The sequence below is a fragment of the Patagioenas fasciata genome, chromosome 3, assembly GCF_037038585.1.
Source record: "Patagioenas fasciata isolate bPatFas1 chromosome 3, bPatFas1.hap1, whole genome shotgun sequence".
Classification (NCBI taxonomy): domain Eukaryota; kingdom Metazoa; phylum Chordata; class Aves; order Columbiformes; family Columbidae; genus Patagioenas; species Patagioenas fasciata.
The window spans coordinates 103,933,181-103,954,667 of NC_092522.1; the positions used below are offsets into that span (position 1 = coordinate 103,933,181).

At 39.1% G+C, this 21,487-nt stretch overlaps 1 protein-coding gene across 12 annotated transcripts in view; it reads right to left on the reverse strand.

Moving 5' to 3' along the window:
• Window positions 1-21,487, reverse strand: part of DLGAP2 (DLG associated protein 2) — a 463,673-nt gene that overhangs the window by 95,148 nt on the left and 347,038 nt on the right. For 9 of the 12 annotated variants that reach the window (XM_071807012.1, XM_071807011.1, XM_071807021.1 and 6 more), the window contains one exon: window positions 7,363-7,428. The exons of the other annotated variants lie outside the window; for them this stretch is intronic. In XM_071807012.1, coding sequence (XP_071663113.1) covers window positions 7,363-7,428 — 66 coding nt within the window. The remainder of the gene's footprint in view (window positions 1-7,362; window positions 7,429-21,487) is intronic. 12 annotated transcript variants of the gene reach the window in all.

Here is a 21,487-nt window from a genome sequence, read left to right on the forward strand (position 1 = left end):
TACAAGAAGCTCCATGGTTTGGAGTGGAGGGATGTAGGAAGACCTCAAGATGGTGCAAAATTAATTTCCATTGGCTTGAAGCATATGAAGTCCTAGTATTGATTGGTATGTAGCACACAGACCTTCAGAGTGCTTTTCAAGTTTGAAGTACATTGCCACTATTCACCTTTTCGATAGTGGACTAAGTATTCAGTTGAATGGAAATACCCAGTCTCCAAGGTTTCTTTTCTAATAAGAAATACTTATTGTTGATCATTAAATGAAAATCAAACTAAATAAATAATCCTGATATTTATGAATTTCTTACTTGAGTGACGTTTTTTTGCTTGGTGTTTCTGGAATTCTTCTGATTTTGTCCTTTATTTATGATGATATATCATGGAGGAAGTTTACTATCTTCTGTAATACTGAGGGGACTGCAAGAACAAATGTTTCTATATCTAAGCAAAAATATTTATCACACATTCCTTCTAAATTGCCTTTTCCTGTCTCTTTAAAACATGGATATATTTTAAAGATTTTCCTTATTTTATAGAGTGCTCTTCTGGGAAATAAATAACCTAAGCATTGATTCTCAAAAGCATTGATTATTGCCACAGAATGTATGACTGTTCAATTTAAAATATCTTTCTATCTCAAAATCTTCTTTAGTTTTTTAAACATTCAATACAGCTTTTAAATTGTCAGAACTGAAGAAAATTATTTGATATTCTATATCCTTCAGCATCAGTTTTTTGCAGCCTTCTGATTCACCAACAATTTCAGAGTTTCAGCCTTCATCTGACCAAAACCAGTTATTTCTTTGACTTTTTGGAGTTCATCATTATCTGCCTAGCTGTACACCCTTGGTGCTGCCTCTTGCTGCTTTGTCATTTTACTGTGAACTTTTCTGCTCAGCTCAACCCACTGAGATAGAGGAGGTCTCATCCTGATTTTCCTATGGGGTGCAGGAAGAACAGCAGCCTGGTGACAAGCTCCCTTTTAAACCTGTTGCCATAGCAACATGCAGACAATCTCCCTCTTTCTGTAACCTTCAGACTGGGAATTTTTCAAATCAGGGTGCTGTCTCTTTTCTGCCTGGCTGAGCTCTGTTTTGGGTCTGTGAGAAACAATGCCAATATTAATTGCCTTTTCCTGCAATGATTAGCACCCAGATTTTCCATACGGCCGGGAAGGATCAAACTGTGAACTCTGCTCCTGGGACAAGGTGGTGGTGCAAGCACCTACAGCCTTGGCAAGTCTGAGACAGGGCATCTTAATATGCTGATGGCTGATTATTTATGAACAAAAATTACTTTGTAAAAAGATGGAAAAAACAAATGGAATTGCAAAAGAAATTCACAATGAAAGGTGACAACTGAACTCACCAGTGAAACTGGGACTGTGTAAGCAATATTTGCTGATGTTTATCCTGCTGCACTCATTACACCGGCACAAATCCCCTTAGGAAGGCAGACTGAAGCAGTGACCTATGGGGTCAGCGCTGTGAGAGGCAGCCGTGGTCACGTACCGCCACGCTGGAAGTTCTCCCACCACCCTGGCTGTCCCAATACAAATTGTCCTGCCCTCAACAGCCTAAGCAGCCTACAATGAATGTGGAGGTAGAACACGGCAATTTTTTTCTGGGGAAATGGAGAGTACATCATTTAAACTGCCCGTCACAGGAATTCATTTGAAAGGCTGCACAATTTATGCTTTTGAAAGGAGACAATGCAGTGAAGACACTCAGTGAAGAAGGCGGGCAGGGGAAGCAGTCAGATGAGTCAGTCTCTCATCTCCATTGCAGCTGCTGCGCTCTCTGTGGGAAAGTAAATGGTGCAGATCAGCTGTGCATCCAGGTGTTACAGGGTCAGTGGGTCATGAGGGTGAGAAAAACATCCCTCCTGTGCGAACATCCCACGTGTGAAACTGAACTGAAGCTGTTTCAGCTTCTCCCTGCTTTTCTCTCTCTTTTCCTTGGAAAGGTCTTTCATTCTTTCCAGTGCAGACACTGGAATCAGTGGTCCAGATGCGGTCTAGCACTAGGATGGAGCTTCACGATGTGGAAAAAACTTATTTCCTCTGCAACTGAACTTAGGAGCCTCCTCAGATGGACATCCCTGTCAGAATGCACAAATCATTTATAACAAAAATATTTGTTTCTTGGTAAAGTAACAAATGCATCGACCCCTTTAGTATTCTGTAATAGAAATGGATGAATAATTCATTACAAATAATCCATTTGATTAATCTTACATCCTTACAAATATCTCCTCCTCCTTGTCAATTGACCTTGGGCCTAATGGGATTTTTACAGAGTTATCTGACATTATGAGGTGTTTAATTTTTAGAAATAGCTTCTGGTCTGCAGATTGTTAGTAAGCATTTGTTTCCAACAGTCTATAATTAAAATGCAGGATAGTTAGCATGTTTTTATGTGATGCTCAGGCCATATGATATGATTTTGTTCTATGACTGAAAGTGAATCACCGAACAAGCTCTCAAGCCTAACTAAAAGGAACTTAAAGTTCAAAATCTATTTTTTTGAAAAACGTTCCCAATTATTTTAACATTTTATGCGGTCTTGATCATCCTATCAGTAAACTTCTACACTACAGTTTCTAGATACAGGAAAAGGAAGGATCTGATGTGAAACTATTAAGAGGTATGATGGAATTAAAAAAAAGGGGTTATTTTTTGCAGTATCTGTTCAACTAGTCACAATAAGCAAATAGGACAGTGACATGGAAACATATTGGGGCATCTTATATTTAAAACCTTTTGTTAATTTAAAATACTTTTGTATCTCAATACCCAAAGAACAGTCTACATGTTTTTACTATACGGAAGAAAGACAATCTTGTGTTTAGAGGTTTAATTTGGGAAATCTGCAGCCAAGGTTTCCTGTCCAGGCAGGAATTTTGTGTGTGTTCCAGGATAAGGCCATGGGAAGTGATGACAATGGCCACTGAGCGGCCTGACCCTGCCTCACGGGGTTAAAGTTAACCTTTGTGCATATCTCTTGTGGACTCCCTACCTCAGTTGCCCATAGCACAAGAATAAAAGTAACTTCTGTACCTTTCAGGGTTTGTGAAGCATGAAAGCATTCAGTCTCCGGGATAGTGCCCATCTAAGAATTTTAAACGAAGTATTTGCTACTGTGCCTGCTAATTACAGAGATAAGTGTCATTGTAGCAGTTTATTTTGTATGGCCAAGCCCTGTGTCTGACTGAAGTCCCACCAACTCCAAACAAAGCCTGTTTAACCATCATCCCTGGGTGCTCTGGGGAGAGGTGGATCGAGGATGGATCTGGCACAGAGAGCCAAGTGCCCACTGCCAACCCCTTGCCTGTCCTTGGGAAAAGCCTGTTACATGAAGCTAAAACCCATGAAAAGTGGAGAGTGTTCAGACACTGACTGCACTGAGGAAGGCTGGATGATTAGGTAGAAAGACAGACCTTTATTTTTTTATTTCAGTTATAGCCTTTCTTCCTTTCAACACATAAGGTCATAAAGGCATGATCATGCAATCAACAGTGATTGAATAACCATGAGTTGCTGTCTGACACTTGAACTATATCAATTAATCAGAAGCATGACTGCAACACTGTGAAATAAAAATACATTTTTGTAACTTGCCCTTAAACTCCATTAACAGTTTACTTTGCAACTAGAGCAGGTTAGGAGCACTATTAATAACTGCAACCTATTTAATGGGTTTTAACCTTTTTCTTAACATCAACTCAATATCCTTTCCTGAAAAGAGTAACTTACTGAAACAAAAAGCCTTTAATGTGAGTTATCTTTATTTGCTTAACATTATAAGCTGCGAAGTGTTAAATTTGTGTAAAGCAATTGTTTTCCTTATTTATACAAATGAGTCAAAGTAATTTTTCAACAATCTATTTTTCCCTCTTTATTAAAATCTTTATTTAAAGAAAAGTTCATCCCATCTTCCCTGTTCACATGTTTCTTTTACTGTTTGAATGCCATTTACACATGGCACATTTTCCGTGTTTCTTGTTAAGATCGCAGCATTTGTTTTTGACACCCAAAGCAAATTGTTTCTTGACTCTATACATGCCCAAAGTAAACAAGACTGTGAGAAGTTTCCAGTTTGCATAGAAAAGAGTAGCTTTGTAAAATGTTTATTTTCTAATACATTAATAGTGTTCAGATTTTGTAATCACCAGCTAGAAGAAAACTTGGAATTGGAAGAAGTCCAGTTTCCATGAGACTTAGAGTGAGCTGCTTGAGATCACACATGTCAGATCTCTTGCTGCTACCACCATGCCCTGCTACCTTTATCAGGTTGCTTACTTGAGATATTCCTAGCAAAAAGAGCATTTTTGGTGTGAGTGAGAATCTTGTAACCATGACAATACTTATCACCGTGAACTCTGTTAACAAATAAATGGTAATGGAAAAACTATGAAATATTGTCCTTGAGAACAGACTATGAATGCCTGAGCAAGCTTTTTTTGAAGGAATCCATCGCTTTTCTGCCTCTTTTAACTAATGGGATCTTTTAGAGAATCAATAATGTAAAAGAGTTGAGATCAGTCCCATCCCTTGATACCTTTTCCCAGTTAAAGCAGTGGATCCTTGTATTAATAATATTTTCGCTCTGGTGAGATACTGTGCAAATATTAATTAATCCCCACCAAAGCCCTGAAACCTCACTAGGAAATACTGAACTCATTTTACAAATAAGGGCCTGGAGCCAGAGATTTTTCTGTACCAGAGAGAATGTAGCTTGAAGCCCCTTTGAAAAGTGAACAGGTACAAGAGTCTAGAATAACTAATGGCCATGCAGTTAGAGCTACCTCAAAGAATACCGCCTCTGTTCTGCATTGACTTGGGCAATGGTTTTACTTCTCAAGGAAAGCCCTTTCTGTGGTTCTTTCAGGGATGAATGTCTCCAGCAGTCCTTCAGACTGAGAGTGTTCATACCAAATAAGTTCATAGTCTTTGGAGTATACCTTAACATATACATCTAGAGAGAGAGAGCTCTTTTCCATAGACCAGTGAGTAGAGTATCCACCCAGATACAGATTTCTCTCCAATGAATATTCACCTTTATACATGTGCAACAGCAAGAAAAAGTGGAGACTGAGAAAGATCTAATAGTCTGGGACAGACAGACAGACAGACAGACAGACATGTCCCAGTTGTCTGTAGAGATGTTAATCACTAGCACCGCTGTAGCTGCAGAGCTTGTCTACACTGGATTTAACTGACTTTCCCAAAACTTTTATAACAGTCTTCACAACTTCCATCTTCCATAGTATGCTCCTTCTTGTTTTACAGTGATTGGAGAATGGGACATCATATGTTTTTAAATTACCGATGGTGTCCAGTCCATCTATTTTGGTCATCCACAGTTTGGCAGCTAAATCAGGAGGACTGGTTTCCTACTGAAAATATTAAAACCATCCACCTCTCCACATTCATTACCTTGTGATCATTGGTACTTTTAGAGGACTCCAATAGTCACACAAAATTACATCAGTAATGACAGATCTTTCCTTGCTTTTAGCCTATTTTTTTCAGTCCTCCAGCCATAAATAGCTCAAGTTTTTGAAAGCAGCTTAGTTTCTTTGTAGTCTTTTCACCATTTTATTCTTGTTTTTTACTTTCTTGTTCCTAATTTCTTTTGATTAATCCTCTATCTTCTTCCTAATCAAAGTGCTGGATGATTGATCACTTTAGCCATATCTGTGTCAATCATTGATTACCTGTTTCATACGAGGGTCCTTATTCCTGTAGAGACCTGACATTTAATACCATTGACTTATACAACAGTTATTATGGCTTCAGAAATCCTGCAGTTCTTTCTCAACCAAATGGGAAAGAGAACAATTTTGACATGATTCATCTCACCCTAAGTTAAGCTTCTAAAGCTGGCCAAATCTGCAATGTCCTAGAAAAGTCTATCACCCTTCACTGCCTCTAAAGGAAGTCGAGGTATCTACAGTTTAGACATCTACATCTGCCCTACTCTCCAGCTGTTCGATGAGATGAATTCTACCACAGGGCATCTGAATTCCTTCCTGTGTGCTGTGAAATGGGGCAGCAGGGAAAAAAAAAAACAACAATAAATGTCCAAGAAGGGTGAGAGACGTGCTCATTCCATGACTTCTCCATAGGATTCACTTGCTCCTATGGAGAGTCGTGTTTAACTGTGTCTTCTCTCTTACACTATTTTAATTACTGCAGAAACTGCCTAAAGGTTCTTTAGTCTCTCCCTTCTGACTGATGTTTGGAACCTATCCTGTAGCTTTTTTTTTTTTACTTGATTTTTAATATTAAGTGGACAAACAAGACTGATACAGGTATTTCTACACTGAATGTTTATGGAACTCCCTGACTTGAGCGTAACTGACTGGGAACATCACTTGTTCTAGAAAATCCTGCTCTAAGAGATAATTTAACATAATGACATCCCCTGTTTGAATTCATGCTCCTTGTTCAAACTGTTTGGTTTTTTTTTTTCTTAATATAGCAACAATGATTTATGTTCCTGTTAATGTCCAACAATAAGGTCAGGGTGAGAGTTCATAACATTTTTGTCAAATACAAAAATATACTAACAGTGCAAAATAAACCATTGCAAAGTATTAACATAAGCATATGCATAAAAGGAGAAATATTACTGTTACACTGAACGTCTGAAATGTAAGTACACTCACTTTGAATAAAGGGATCTTTAAGAAGCAAACACAAAGAAACCACTTTCCACAATTCTTCTCCAAAAATAACCGCATAAAGTAATTGCATATAAATCAAAATTTTGATGGATTTCACATAAAACAGTGACAATATGAACATGAAATTCCAGGAACAGAAACTTCAGTTTTGCACAATCTGAAAGGTATAAATCTGGCTACATGAAAGCCAGTAGGACATTGTACTACTAGCTTTCTGAAAGCGAGGTATCAAGATGTCACTGATGAGTATCCATCCACTATGAGTTTCTGATTTCTTCTTAAATTTAAAAGGTAACATTGAAAACTCTTTAGGCAATTATTATGTTCTCTAAAGCGTAAGACAAAAAGAAAAAGACAAAAGAAGGAAAGTTGATAATTTCCTTGAACACCACCTTTTGAATTCGTGGTTGCCTGGATGTTACCCAAATCTGACGTTTTTCTGCTTTCGATTCTCTAACTTTACACAGCAGGTGAGAAATTCCCAGCAGGACTCGAATGAGAGGTTTTTTGGGCATGGCGTGAGAGGTTTTTGGGCATGGAGTGAGAGGTTTTTGGGTAAGGGTGCCATGCCTGCTGTGGGCTGTGTGGCTGGGTACAGGCTGTGCCCCCGAGCAGCCTCCTGCCCCCACGGCCGCCCCAGCAGTAGCAGTTATCTGAGAGATGGTGTATGTACCTAGCTCCTCCTCTGGCGTCCCTGGAAAACTGAAGCCCGACTTGAGCAGATCGCCACCCTCTTCTTCTGAAAAGACAGAAACAAAGGAGCTATTTAATAATTCAGATATTTTCGTATACCCAGACATAAACTCTCCACCAGTTTTTAAATCCAGTCAGTGATACCTATTACCATTCAGCATCTGTGATACTGTGAAGCTATTGAGATGCTATTATCTTCACTATCTGTTCCTCGTTACCCATTTTTCTAGTGTTCATCTATTTTTTTAAATTTTGCCAGATATTTTCACATCACTAGTGTCATAATATTCATAAATGCTTTTTTTTTTTTTTAAACATCTTTTACATTGTTCTTTTCATCTTTGCTTAGTCACATTTAATTCTATTGCCTTTTAGCCTTAACGTATTTATTCCAGGAAAAATCATTATTGTCAGTCCTCCAGTTGTGCCTTTAGCACTTCCCACCTCTGATAATAATGCCATTCACGATTCTCAGAGAACTTTCTTCACTGTTTATTCACAACCATTTCAGTTTTGGAATTCTGATCTCAGATAACGCTGTGATGGTGAGTTTCTCCTGTCAATACAATTTACTTTTGTACCAGAGACAACTTCTGTAATTCTGGAAGAGTACTTAAGCTCAGATGATTTGTCTATGCTGCACAAAAGCAGAAATCAGCTGAATGGCCTGAGTGCAGCTCTTGGCTACCTGCCTATATCACCTTCAGAACTGCAGCTTGTTGCCTCCGCATTGCGCTCTTGTCACGCTGGCATACAAATTAATTTGGACCTGGCACTTAGCAAGGATATTCCTAACACGGAACAGCATATGGAAAATTGGGTCAGTAACACTTCCTTAAAATACAAGATTAGCTTGAGAATACATAGATTAGGATACAAAATGTCACAGTAACAGGTTTCATGTAAGTACGCAATACTATCTTTTTAGATTTTTAGAATTTCTTTTGCCTTATTATCCATACTTGCTGGCGTCTCAGCTGAGTGGAAGTTGTTTGGTTATATACAGCCTTCCACTGTATTTTTTCTTACCATCTGTGTTAAAAGCACAGACAACTCAAAAGAACAGCGAGAGAGTGGAGCACTGCATAGCCTCTCACTGTATGTTTGACCAGCAGTTCTTCACAGAAAGACAAAAATCACATATTGCACACCACGTTTCTGTAGTGCACAACCGAGGACTGAAGACCTCTAAATAACTCACATCAGTTGAAGTTCCTCAAGCTCTCAGGCAGACATTTCTGTAACTTTGAACCAACTCAGGCTTTTCTTAAGAGTACCTCAATCCCTGCATCAGACAAGCTGGGTTTTGTGGTTCAGCTCACAACAAACACACTGTTTTGCCTGTTTCAATGCTCCATTCAACAAATATATGTGCTCTGTGTATTTCTTGGTCTTGGTTGCACTTTGTATTTGTGCTATCATTTTTCCCAATCATCTCACAGCAAGCAAAATGTGTGAATATACTCATGTGGACACTCTCAAACAATTGTTCCTGGTTTTGATCATTTGTGAGGTTAAGAATACACAATTGATAACAATGGGTAGTATAGCACAGATACTGCATAAAAAATAAGCCCTGAGCATGTTAAGAATGTTGGATAAGCTAAGATGCCAAATAAACATCTTGTTTATAAACACTATTGTTAAATAAACTGATTTTGCTGAAATAGAGCCTAGTAGAGATCTTGTTAAGTGACAGACAAAAAGTCATAGGCAATTTTAAAAAATGACTGGCATATGAATTTAAATTAAATTTCATTTGGAGAGGTAATGGACAACTCTAATTAAATAAAAGCACAGATTAGGCAGTTTCCATGGAGACTTTGCTCACATGATATGCCTATATTGCATAAGTCATACGTATGTCCTCTAATTTGGCTGCACAGGAGTAATGAACAAAATGAAAGTTACAACAGAAATATTCTGAATGATCCTTTATATTCATGTAAGTAACCAGGAGATCTTACCGCTAACTTCATAATGAAGAAACTTTACATTGAAACAGTAGTTTCGTACTTTGAAAAAGAAGCTGTTAATTTATTCCAAAGTTATATCACGTACATATATCCAGAAACAGTTAGAGAATGATTAGAAGAAAATAAAAATTTATCCCTTGAAACAAGTCAGCATTATTCTCACAAGTTCTGCCCAAAACTAGACTAAAATTTTAGGAATAGGCTAAAGTAGACAAAACATGTATGGATTTGTTGTGTTTGAGAACAAAGAAGAAAATAAATTTATTTTTCAAAAGGAAAGGGAAAGGTCATGCAAAAGGATCCATAAGTCACATTCTGACTTTGCCATAAGAATTCCTGTGCAAATTCAGACAATTCAGTTAAACTATTTCTGCTTCAGTTATCCAGGTGAACTGGGATTAGCATTCATTTCTTTCTCATAGCTATGCTATATGAATGCATTTGTTTGTGTTGGTGAGCCTGTTGTCTAGAAGAACCTATAGAGAGCACAAAAGAGTTAGAGTTTCCATTCTGAAGAAAGCTGTGCTCTCTTTTGAATAGGGTCAATTGCAAATCTTTATGAATCTACATGAGGGTTACGAGTAGCCCTTAGTGATTAGTTTACTTCTTAAGCACGAGGACTTTTCAGTTCTTATATTTTATGACTATACCTATCCACATCACTAATTCATTGTTTAGATTGTCTTTTCAAAAGGCTACTGCCAGTTCCTTCAAAGTCATTCCTTTAACAATAGGTTATATGGTCTTTTTTATTCAGTTTTATATTTTTCCTATAAATTACCATTTTTATTATTGACCATAGAAATGAAAAGCATATCCTTCATTCATGAGCACAGCAGAAACCTTTGTATCTCACAGTAATGAAGTCAGGCAGATTAACACAGAATTCTCAGGCACGCTGAAATTCAAGCATCATAAAATGCATGTATTCATTTAATGTCATTCACCTCCTCTGTCTCACAGATCGATAGTATTTCAGTTTGCCCTTTGCACGCAATGGGCCTGCTGGTAGATTTTTCTACACTGGTGGACATGGAGGAAAAAGGTAATCTTGGTGTGGAATGTTTCAATGGACAATGAATTGGAAACAAAGATGAGGTTATGAAAATAGGATGATTTACAATTTAAGGTTTTAAACAATGTACGGAACACACAGTCCACAGACAAGGGACACAATTACTAGTCAAAATTCCTTCCCAATATCCAAATTACTGCATCACAGACTGGTCTAAATAGAAAGCAAAGACCTGCCTCTGAAACTGAAACTAAAAAATCATGGACGAATTCTTCACTCTCAACAGGGCTCAAAATAGTGACAAAAAATGATAGGCTTTAAAAGAGCAGAGATGTCTCCTTCTGTGAAAGCTGAATGTACAGTAAAATGATGCTGTGATCTGCATAAATAGGAGAGAACAAACTGTCATTTACATCTAGTATTTCCTTTTCTTTTTTAAAGATGTGATGGATCTGTCATACATTCCAGTGCAACACAGCACAGATGACACTCAAGACTGTGTCAGGAACTTTCCACAGCAGAAGTTCTCCAGACTTAAGATCGGAAACATCAGGAGACATCGCTAAGCTGGAACCAGCTTGACAGATCCAGACGGCTCGTTCAACCCTGAGGCTACTACCTGTACAGTGGGAAAAGACACGGGCCAGTGCCTGAGGTCACGCAGGCCAGGCACAGCTTTTGTCCCCGGAACAGGCTGGGTGTCTGTCAGGAGTGTGCCCTGGCTTGTGCTGTTCTCACCCCTCTGAGGAGACATGACCCGGGGAGGTGCTGGTTGCCCAGCATGTGGTGGGCTCCCGGTGAGTCACAGTATAGAGGGAGCTTTAGCTGCTTCTGCTCCATTTTCTGCGTCAGGGGAATACAGCACAGTCCAATGTAAATCCAAAATAAAACTGCTGAAGGCCATAGAATTACATCCATGTAAAACTTGGGTAAAGGAGATGCAGCTAATCTCTTGTGGGGCAATAGCGAATTGTGCCTGAGCTGTGCTTGGTGCTGGTTTGTTGGTCAGTAGGATGTTAGTGTGTGCTGTGGGTCAGGAAAGTGACATTTCTGTACAAGCTAATGAACACATGTTCTCTTCTGCCCTGTTGCCTACTGTCTGCCTGTGGTCTAAGTGAACATTTTGACAGTCACTGCACAGAAGCCATCTGATATCACTGCTTTTCCTCAGTTCAATAATCACTTTATGCAGCCTTTAAATTTTATCATCTCAGTTTTAAGCTCTTGATCTACTCTCTGAGCTTGACCTATCAGTTTAAATTCTCTTTCTTCACCTGCAAAGGTCTGCACCAAGCCTCTATGTTGGCTCTCACTTTTTATGCATTCATTCTGTCCTTAATAACCTAATCATACTCCTTCAATAACCTATCCACTCATAAAACAGGCCCCAGTCTCAGCGGGCTTGTTGCTCACATACTTTAAAAGGCTCGCATCAGCAAGACTTACAATCAGTTAACTGCTTTTGCCACCACAATACAAGAGTAAGATCGAACTACAACTGGTATTGAACTTCTCCATTAATTGGATTTTAATTTATTTATCACTGGCCTGCTCTGTACCGTCCAATGATTTTTTCTATGTGTTCTTTTATTTCAGCCCATAAGCTCCCGATGGTAGCTGTTGTTCTTCTAGTTCTGTCTTATGTAGCACCTGGCATATTAACTTTGTCAACAGATGAAAGAAAACACAGGTCCTAAAATGTCTGTATTAAACAGCAGGTGCAACTTCACCTGATCACATCATTACAGAGCATAAAACGTGTCCGGAGCATGAATAAAGGACTCTTATTATATCACTCCATGATGTGAGAAAATCAAATTGCCTCTTGGGGTTTAGAGATGCTTAGAGATGCAGAAGAATTATCTCCTGTATGCCAAAGTCCACTAGCCTGCTATCCAGTTAAAGCATTTCTTGCAGGTGGCCTTTGACTCTAGACAAAGATCTCCCCAGTCTGCCACAGCTTATGTATCACTGAGAACGGTCATTGGGCTGATCCTGACATAAGGGAAAAGGCCAAATTCGGGCAAACCTGGATGCTGTTATGGCCCCCTCACCCCTCCTGGGAGACACCTAATTGGCTTCATTTGGACATTCCCCAACTGGCCAAAATCACTTGTGGCATACCTATTCCTTTTCTAATCCGATATCTAAGAGATTACATCCAACCAGTATTACAACATCTGTGTAGTAAATTAGGCATGGCAAAGGCCCATTCTCTGGCCGTGAGGCCAACTGGTGTGGTCTAGCCAGATCTTCAAGAACAGGCTGTCTCCCTCCATAGTGGGAATGGTCCCCTGCCAGCGCTAACTCCCTAGTCAAGCCTGTGAATTATTTGGGTCAGTGAAAATTAGTCGGTGAAGCTTAAAATTAAGTCACAGACCTCTCTAACCAACCTTGTAAATAATCACATTGTTATTTGTTTGGTCTTTGTCCTGGCACTGTTTAATTTACTCTTACAGATGAAGTCCAGGTAGCACTATTGTCAAATACAATATTCTTATTCATTGTTTTGATAGCATGTTGGTAAGCAATAAATACACAGACGCACAGCAGTGCTGGGAAAATTCTGATGGAAGTAAAAATTAAAGGTGATAGTAGGAGATTTAAGGTTATTGAGGTCTCCTTTGCAAAAGGTCTGTGTGAAAAGTATTAACAGTAAGAGAAAGTCACTGTTAATTAAGTTGCTTTTGTTTTTCTCATCACGCCTTCTCTTTTATTGTTCTTACTTTTTTCTCATACACACAGACAAAAGTGCTCCTGACAGATATTGAAAAGATCTGTTCATCCCAGTATGTTGGCTTCAGCACTGTCCCAAAGTGGATGCTACTGGAAACAGGGCAAATATGTAGATTGACTAGAATACTTTTCCAACTTGCTGCAACCAGCACTTAAGGGATTTCCTGGGACGGAAGTTTAATCTAGACCATTGTTTTTAATGGCCATCAAAGTATTTATCCTCTATGGATTTGTCTAATCTTCTCTGAGGCCATTTATACGGATAGTCTCCACTGCATCCTGTGCCGATGCACCTCACAATTTAATTATGTTTTATTTGAAAAAGAATTTCCTTTTTGTTTGTTTATCAGGATGGCTGATAATTTAATTAGGCGCCTCTAGTTCTTTGGTTGTGAAACATAATGGATCATTGATCCCTATTCACTATATCATTTATAATTGTGTAGATGTCTATCATATCCCTGCCTCAGTACTTTCTTTTCCAAACTGAAGAATCAATATGTTCAGTATCTCATTATGGCAAAGCCATTCTAAATATTTCGTCATACTTCTCACTCTTCTCTGTACATTTTTGTTACTCTGCTATGCCATTTTCAGACACAGCAGCCAGAAATTAAAACAGCTTTATGGTATGGGTTTTTCCAGTAACATGATGCAGTTCTCTGTTTTTGTGGTTTTTTGTTGTTGTTTTGTATTGTTTTGTTTTAAAAATATTTTCATCTCCTATTTCATAACTCAGAGAATTCATTATTCATATTAAGTTCTGCCCAAGAGAGACAATGTGTTTGGCTTTCCAAATACAAACACATTTCTCTAATTCATTACTCTAATAAATATTGAAGAATCCTGGCATTTTACTCAGCTCAGGTTACTACCAAGACTGCTCAAACCAAACAATCACCCTCCCCACCCCTTGATGAGCAGGACTGAGGAATTCCTGGTCTCTCGCTTTCATCCAGCCTGTCCACTTTCATGTAGCCTGGTTGCAGACAGCAAGTCTGTGAAACCAGGCTTCAGCTATCAGACAGTAGCCAGGCACACAGCCTATTAAATCAAGGAGAGAAAGCTGGCTGCATCCCTCAGGTCCTACATTTGAAAAAGTGTAAAATTAAATATATTGCAGGGGAGCACAGAAGCTGTCAGGGGTCATCTTGGTCTTGGCAGCCCAAACTCCTGCCTCCCAGCTTTTGGCAGGTGAAAATCATCCACAAAACACAGGTTGCCTTAGCAATATTGTGGTGATCACCCTGAAAGGCTTTGGTTCCCCACAGAAGCCTTTTCAAAGCCACCCAGGGCCATTCTGCTCCTAGGAAGCCTTTCGAAGCTGCCTTACCCCTTTTATCCCAGGGATCTGAAAGTTCCTCTTCCCTGTCCCACTTCAAACAGTAACACAAAAAGGTTCTGCATAATGCTGTGAAGTGTTAAACCAGATTCACTTTTCAGTCATCCTAGAATTTAAATGACAAATTCAGTTAAGTAATTCTGTTCTTGCTTTATCAAAATTAACAAATGACTGCAAGCAAAAAGAGCAAGCCAGTGATAACTCTTTGTGTTCAGACACGGCTCCATGTGATTGTGAGCTTCAAGCAGACTAGGAAATTCCTAAAAGCCCTTTCTTCTTCCATTTTTCACGGCTGAATGACTGCATCAATCTGCCAAATAAGCCATTTACCTTTTATTGCTTTTCAGGGTCTGAAATAGGAATCCCAAATCTTATATATTAAAAAGTGGGAATATGAAAGAATATATTAACTAATTATTGTGAATAATGAGCCTTATTCTGTGAGCCCAAGACTTCTGGACACCGCAGAAAATCCTTTGCCTCTTTCCTCCTACAGCTCTACAGAATCCATCCTTCTTCCTCCTCCCAGATAAAATGCAACAATTGCCTTTTTTTGTACACATTCATCTTCCACCTGCTGTAACAGCTTTCGGGAGGACTTGCAGCTGCCTCCACAGTGGACACCTGAGGAGGTTCAAGAAGTCTATCTTGGGCCTTGGCAGAGAGTATATAGAAAATACAGGTCACGAGCACAGTTAGAATGATTTTGCACAGCTGCAAAGGCTTAACTGTGGTGTCAGAAAAGTGCTTACTCAGTCTGCTAAAATACCTGAAGAAATTAAAAAAACATCCCCAGATTTCCCTGGTTTGTGAAAACTCATGATCTTTGTCTTACTGGATGGGTGTAGGTATCTAACGATCTTTCTATCTTCTGCCTATGCATGGAAAATGGAACTGACGTATAGAATAAATAAACTGTAGGTGCAAATATATTTCAAATGTACTTTGAGGGAAAACATTTCTTTAAGACTCTCCTTAAAAATGACTGAGATCTCTAATGTTAAACTATATTTGATGGAAAACGGGTTTTGTAACCTTTCCATTTTCAGGTTAAAACTAGATACGCTCACACTATATTTACTGTTTCTTAAAAACCACAGCCAGATCTACAACAATTATTACTAGTGGGTCATGGCATTCTATTTTTACAGCTTTGTTTTACAGTAGGGCAAAAGGTCCAAGTGCTGTCCCTGTCTTTCAAATGTTCAATAAATAAGATCTTTTAGTATCAGCGAACAACTGCATTTGTTACACTGATCTCGGATATGAGTCATAGTAGTCACTGGTTTACCATGGTAGGAGACATCCAGCATGAAAAACCCTTGATATGAGGGCATGACATCAAAATCACCATCATATCACACCAAAACCTGGGATGTGAGGGGAAAGTCAGCAGTTCCACTGAACACTGAAATTAGCTGCAACTGTGAAAACTCTCAGTGAGGCCTTTTGACATTAGATGATGAAGCTCTATATTACCAGGACTTGATGTGTATGGATTTTTCTGTATGTGAAAGGCTGAAAGGAGAGTAGAGGGAGAGCTCAAATTCCTACACAAGTCAATTCTGGTGAGGAGTTCTGTGAACACTTAAATGTTGGGGGTGTTCTGATTGACAGCTGTTTTTTATTTATTTAATAAATATGGCTACATAAAATATAATACATAGCTTCCTTTTGGCAATTTAAACAGATATGGAATACCAGTTTCTTTTAAATGAACCATTTTTTCCCTCTCAAAAACAGCAATAACCAAAACAAGGTTTCTTTCTAGAAAACATCACGGGTCTGGAGCAGCTGCAGCAGGCAGAGACTGATGGATTAGGATGCCTTATTTCTTTGCCTTATGTTTTCATTCTCCTGTAGATAATACTGAAGTTCTGCTCAGAGGCTCATTTTGTCCCTCAGACTTAATGTATGTCATTAGATCCTATATCCACCCTCATCCTTCCCCCACAATGCACTTGCAATGCAAGTCTTGCTCTCTCATCTGCTTCCTTTCATCTTTCTCATCTTTAGCCAGTCCCTTTGTCCCATATCCCTCTTTTTCCCATCTCCATCAGAGATCTGCTTTATGTTTTTCTTCTTTTTCTTTTTAACACTTGTCCACCTGTCTTTCCTTTCTTTTCTTCCTCCCCTCCTTCCAGCCTCAGCTATAATACTACTGAGGTGCAAGTAATATGTCACAGGTTAAAGCTCACCTGCACATTTTGTGCATGCTTATGTACACATACTCCTAACTATATGCTCTACTGAGTTAGTTATACCACAGGATCTTTAGTGAATGACTGCAAGTAATTAGAAACAGGAAATACACTGCTTCCCATTCCCATAGCAATTGTCAACTACAAATTAAAAATCTCAACTTAGAATTCTTAAAATTAATAAAATTGTAAAATGAGAGTCTAAAATGAAAGAAACTTGTATGTTTTCAAAAATTATTTCATACAGTTTTGACCTTCTTCACAAGTTAAAGAGATCTGAAGCAACACAAGTTCAAGGTGGAAAAATGAAACTTCTAAAAATTTCTATATTTTTTTTTTCCCCCACATGTTTACTTGAAGAAGGAATTTGTTTGGAACTGACCCATAAACAGTTTCAGCTTCAGGAAGTTTGAACTTTATGAAGAAAAGGCTTCTGCCAGCTACCTCACCACAGAGAGCTTTCTCACTAATGCATTTGTTCAGCACTCTGCTCAGGGGGTGCCACCCTCCTCAGGACCTCTCTGGTTGCTCTAGAAACCGTCTCATATACAGCACATATTTCTGTGATCGCTCGGGATACACGGACACACCAGCATGTTACATTTTAAACCCAATTATACTGGGGCTGAGGTGAACCTTTCTGTTTCTTGGTTGTGACATTTGACTACCCCCTGCGCAGCCACTGGGTTATTTAGACTTTCCCTACTACACAAACAGACATGCAGGTGAGGGAGAATCAATTCTGCATCTGGTCAGTGAAAAGCTGTGTATTGTGGAGTGGACAGCATTCGGGATGTTGCAAAAAGGTGTGCAGATGCTTGGCCGGTTCCTAATCCTAAAGTTTGCAGATTGATCTCACCAGAAGAGATGAATTTTTCACTTTGTTTCCCAAGCATAGGCTTTTAATTGAAGCACCTTGGAACCTGGGCATCCTTGTCTTCTGCTGTTAATGGAGAGGAGTGGGCAGCTGTGGATTGACCACTGTTGAACCCACTCCCCCAGGGACTCAGGGGAGTGCTGGGTGCCTGGGCTCCTCAACTCCATTCCCCAGTTGAGGGCTTAAAACAAAATGACATTAAGCCAGATTGTCATGATCAGTTAAAAAGGAATTGAGAAACTGAACACAAATATTTGCTCTCTCAGCAAAGACGCTATTTGTTCAGGTCACCTTGCTATCTGCACTTGTAGCTGCTACTTGCTTGTAGCTGCTACACTGGGAGGGGGACAACCTGAATTTCTGTCACATTTAGGTGTTGCTAATCCTTCTTGAGCTAGACAAGTGAAGTAGTTCCCAGACCTTCTTCACTAGAAGAATTTCTCATTGAGGTCTATACATGGGCAAGTACCCACGCACAGCCAAAGTCACTGACAATATGTATGTGGGGTCTCCCTAGTCTCTGCGATACACTGAAGGTTCTTCAGACAGATGTCAGCCTGGCATTTTCCTGCCGGGAAACAATGCACAGTCAGTAATACATCCAACTTGTTCTTTGGAGGAACTCACACAGCTGACAAATTCAACAAATAAAGTGTTTAATAATAACAGCTTAGATACCTGATCAAGTTTTGATGGTTTAATGGGCTTAAGCCTATCAGCTCTGCTGTTCTAACTACCCATCTGCCTGTAAGGTAAGTCAAATTAGTTAAGCCATAGCCTGGGAGTAAAAGCACTTGGAACTAGTTTGTATTTGCTAATAGTATAATGGTGTAAACAAGCTCAGCTACCAAAGCTCAGCAGACACATGATCATTTGCTAAGCTACGGCAAATCCGTGGTGTGACAGGACCCTCACTTTGATCTGATAATCACAGACATCATATATATGTGGAACTAACACATCATTGAATTTACAGTTACATTTGGGCAGTATCATTACCTTGAACACAGTATCTTTCAATTGCAATCTGTTTTTTGCACCATCTTACTTTTAAAACTGTTTAGGACATCCATAAACATTTGCTTTTTGCTGGAATCTTACATATAGTCATGCAGTGTATCAGCCACGGCTGCATTTTTGGGGTAAGGAGTATAGAAGGCTTGTACAGGAGTCTTCAAGCTCACATTACAAATGGAAAATAAATTATTACTGTTGGGCTCATTTTGCTTCTCCATATCTTTGTTAATTCAAGGCCATAAATAGGGCTGCCAGAAAGGTCAGAGATCTGCAAATCGAATATTGAGATTTTCATTTCTGATGCACTGCTCAAATCAAGCCCAGGCTGGAGGTGACAAACTCATTGGCTGAAAATGAATTAGTGAATTCTGTCAATTCCCACAGGAGACATGTCCATCACTGCAAAACTTTCATCCCTCCTTTGCTGTCTGAGAATGAAAGGGCAAATGGAATAAACTAACCTCTCAGCTTCTCAACCCATCAGAGTCAAGTCACATCAGCAAGACAATACTGAGAATCTTGCCTCCATGTACTCATTATTCACCCACACAATTGTATATGGCTCCTAGGCTGTCATTCTGGTATCTCTTAAGGACATTTGTGAGTGTTTCAGAATGCAAAGCTGGTTTTGTTCTATTGAAATCCATGAGTAAGGCCTTCACATTTTTAGCAATTTGGTCTCCCGGTAATGGGATTTAAAATGAGTTTAAATTAGTGCTTAATTTCTGCTCTTTCAGAACAATGGCAGTGATTAGTAGTAATGTTTGACTTCCAGTTCCATTTTTTTATGCAGCTGTAATGCTGTCTGCATTTGAGTTCTACTTTAATGATTACTAATGGGTTTATTTTGAAAGTAACATAACTTGTATTCATTCTCTGGACTCTGAACAAAAAGCTAATTTGAGTTGAATTATGCAGTCTGTTCATACAAGACCTTCCGTTGGTTAAACTTTATGTTGAGTAAGATCAAAGGAAAATGGCAAAGGCACTGAAAACACACCACGTATTTACACATGGCACGTACAACATGACTGGGTGAAAGTGGCAGCTAAAACTAAATGCAGCACAAAGATGTCACCCTGATAAGCAGCATGTAACAATGACTTCCTAGCATCAGTTTCTAGCATTTAAAGCATTTAATGGGTTAAAGTTGGCTGCTGCACCCTCAGTTCTTATGCGTGGAATTGTCTCCCACAGGACATCGGTGTGGGTGATCACCTATGGGAGCATCGATGGCTCCGCTCTGTGCTCTACACACAACTGCAGTTTCTTATTCAAAACCTCTGAGCCTGCCTTATTGTATGCATCCCATCCTTCTGGATCTCTTGAGAAAATTTTACATAACTTACTCCTTACTCCTTGATGGATAAATAAAGCTGTGGTTTTTTTGTTCTTGTTGGTTTTGTTGTTGTTTTTCTTCCCTCTTTTTTTTCCCCTATTCTTAGGAAATATCAACTCTCTGAGACCTACATGTTTTTGCAGCAATTTATCAATTTTGATGAAGGTTTCCTCTTCCAGTCAAAGAGAGAAGGAATCCTGCCTTAAAAGAACTTTCTAATTTTGACATTGATTCAGGAGAAGCTGTTGTCAAGTCTTACTTTATCTGAGTCAGGTTTGGGGTTAGAAAGCAAGTCTCTCAAACTCTGATCAGCTGCTTAAAGTATCATGGTGTTATGGCCTTGATCTTTCCTAGTTTCTTCTGTTGTAGCTATTTAAATTAATTCAAATAACTAGATATTTGTGAAGACAGGGGAAGCTGATTCAGCATGCTAAAAGTGAAGAATGTCAAGTAAAGTGGAAAAAGCAGAAGAATGTTTGCATTTCTTATATTGCCACCATTGTCCATACCTTTCTTCAGTGTTTCTTAGAAAAAAAGAAGAAAAAAGGAAAGCTTCAGTTTCTGCTGGGTCTGGCTAGGATGGAGCTAGCTTTTTCATGCCAGCCTATAAGGAGAAGGAGGAGGAAGGGGAAAAGTTTGTGGTTATGGCATTTGTCTTCTCAAGTAATCGTTATGGATGCTGACTCCTTGCCTTTCAGGGAGCAGCTGAAAACCTGCCTTCTGGTGGGAAGTAGTGAATGAATTCCTCTGCCTTCTTTGCTCATATGTACAGCTCTTGCTTTCTCTGTTAAACTTATTAAACTGCCATTATCTTCATCCATGAGCCTTCTCACCTCCCTTCTATTTTCTCCCCATCCCATGGGAGAGGGGAGTAAGCAAGCAGCTGCGTGGGTGTTTGGCTGTTGGCTTGGGTCAACCCACCACACAGTTTTGTTGCAGTTCTGAAAACCTGCAACCCTAAAATTTCCTGTGATAGTGAAAAACTGTTTTCTGTTCAAACCAGAACAAAGTAAATGTTCAATCCTCCAAATAAGACCTGTACCTGTTTGAATATCCTCCATACTTACCGTGAAATTAGCATAATTTACACCACCTAAATGCAAAAATATGAGGACATTACTTTACAGCTCATTCCATAAAATGGAGGGAGAAGGGGAGTTCTCTCCATGGAACTTGATATATAGTTTTCAGATTTATGTATAAAAGGGGAATTATCAGTGACTAAAACTTGCTACCATTTAAAGAAATGGAACATAACATATTCTGTTGGAATGCTTTCTGTGCTACAAAATGTCACCAAACATTACACTCAAATCCACTTTTTTCCCCCAGAATTTTGCTCCATCATCTAGGTAGTGAAGGCAGAGTCTCCTATGCTATCAAACTCACTTCTGTCTCCCACATGCTGATTAACTACTTACATCCATCTTCAGCCCTCTTTTCTCTCACACACACACACACATACTTGTTCAATATCACATGCCTTTTTATTAAGAATGATTGCAGCACGTGTAACTTTAACCTGGTTAGAAATCAACAGTTGCTAAGCAATAGCAACTCAGGCTTTAGCAACCAAGAATATACACAGAGTCCTGGTAAAAC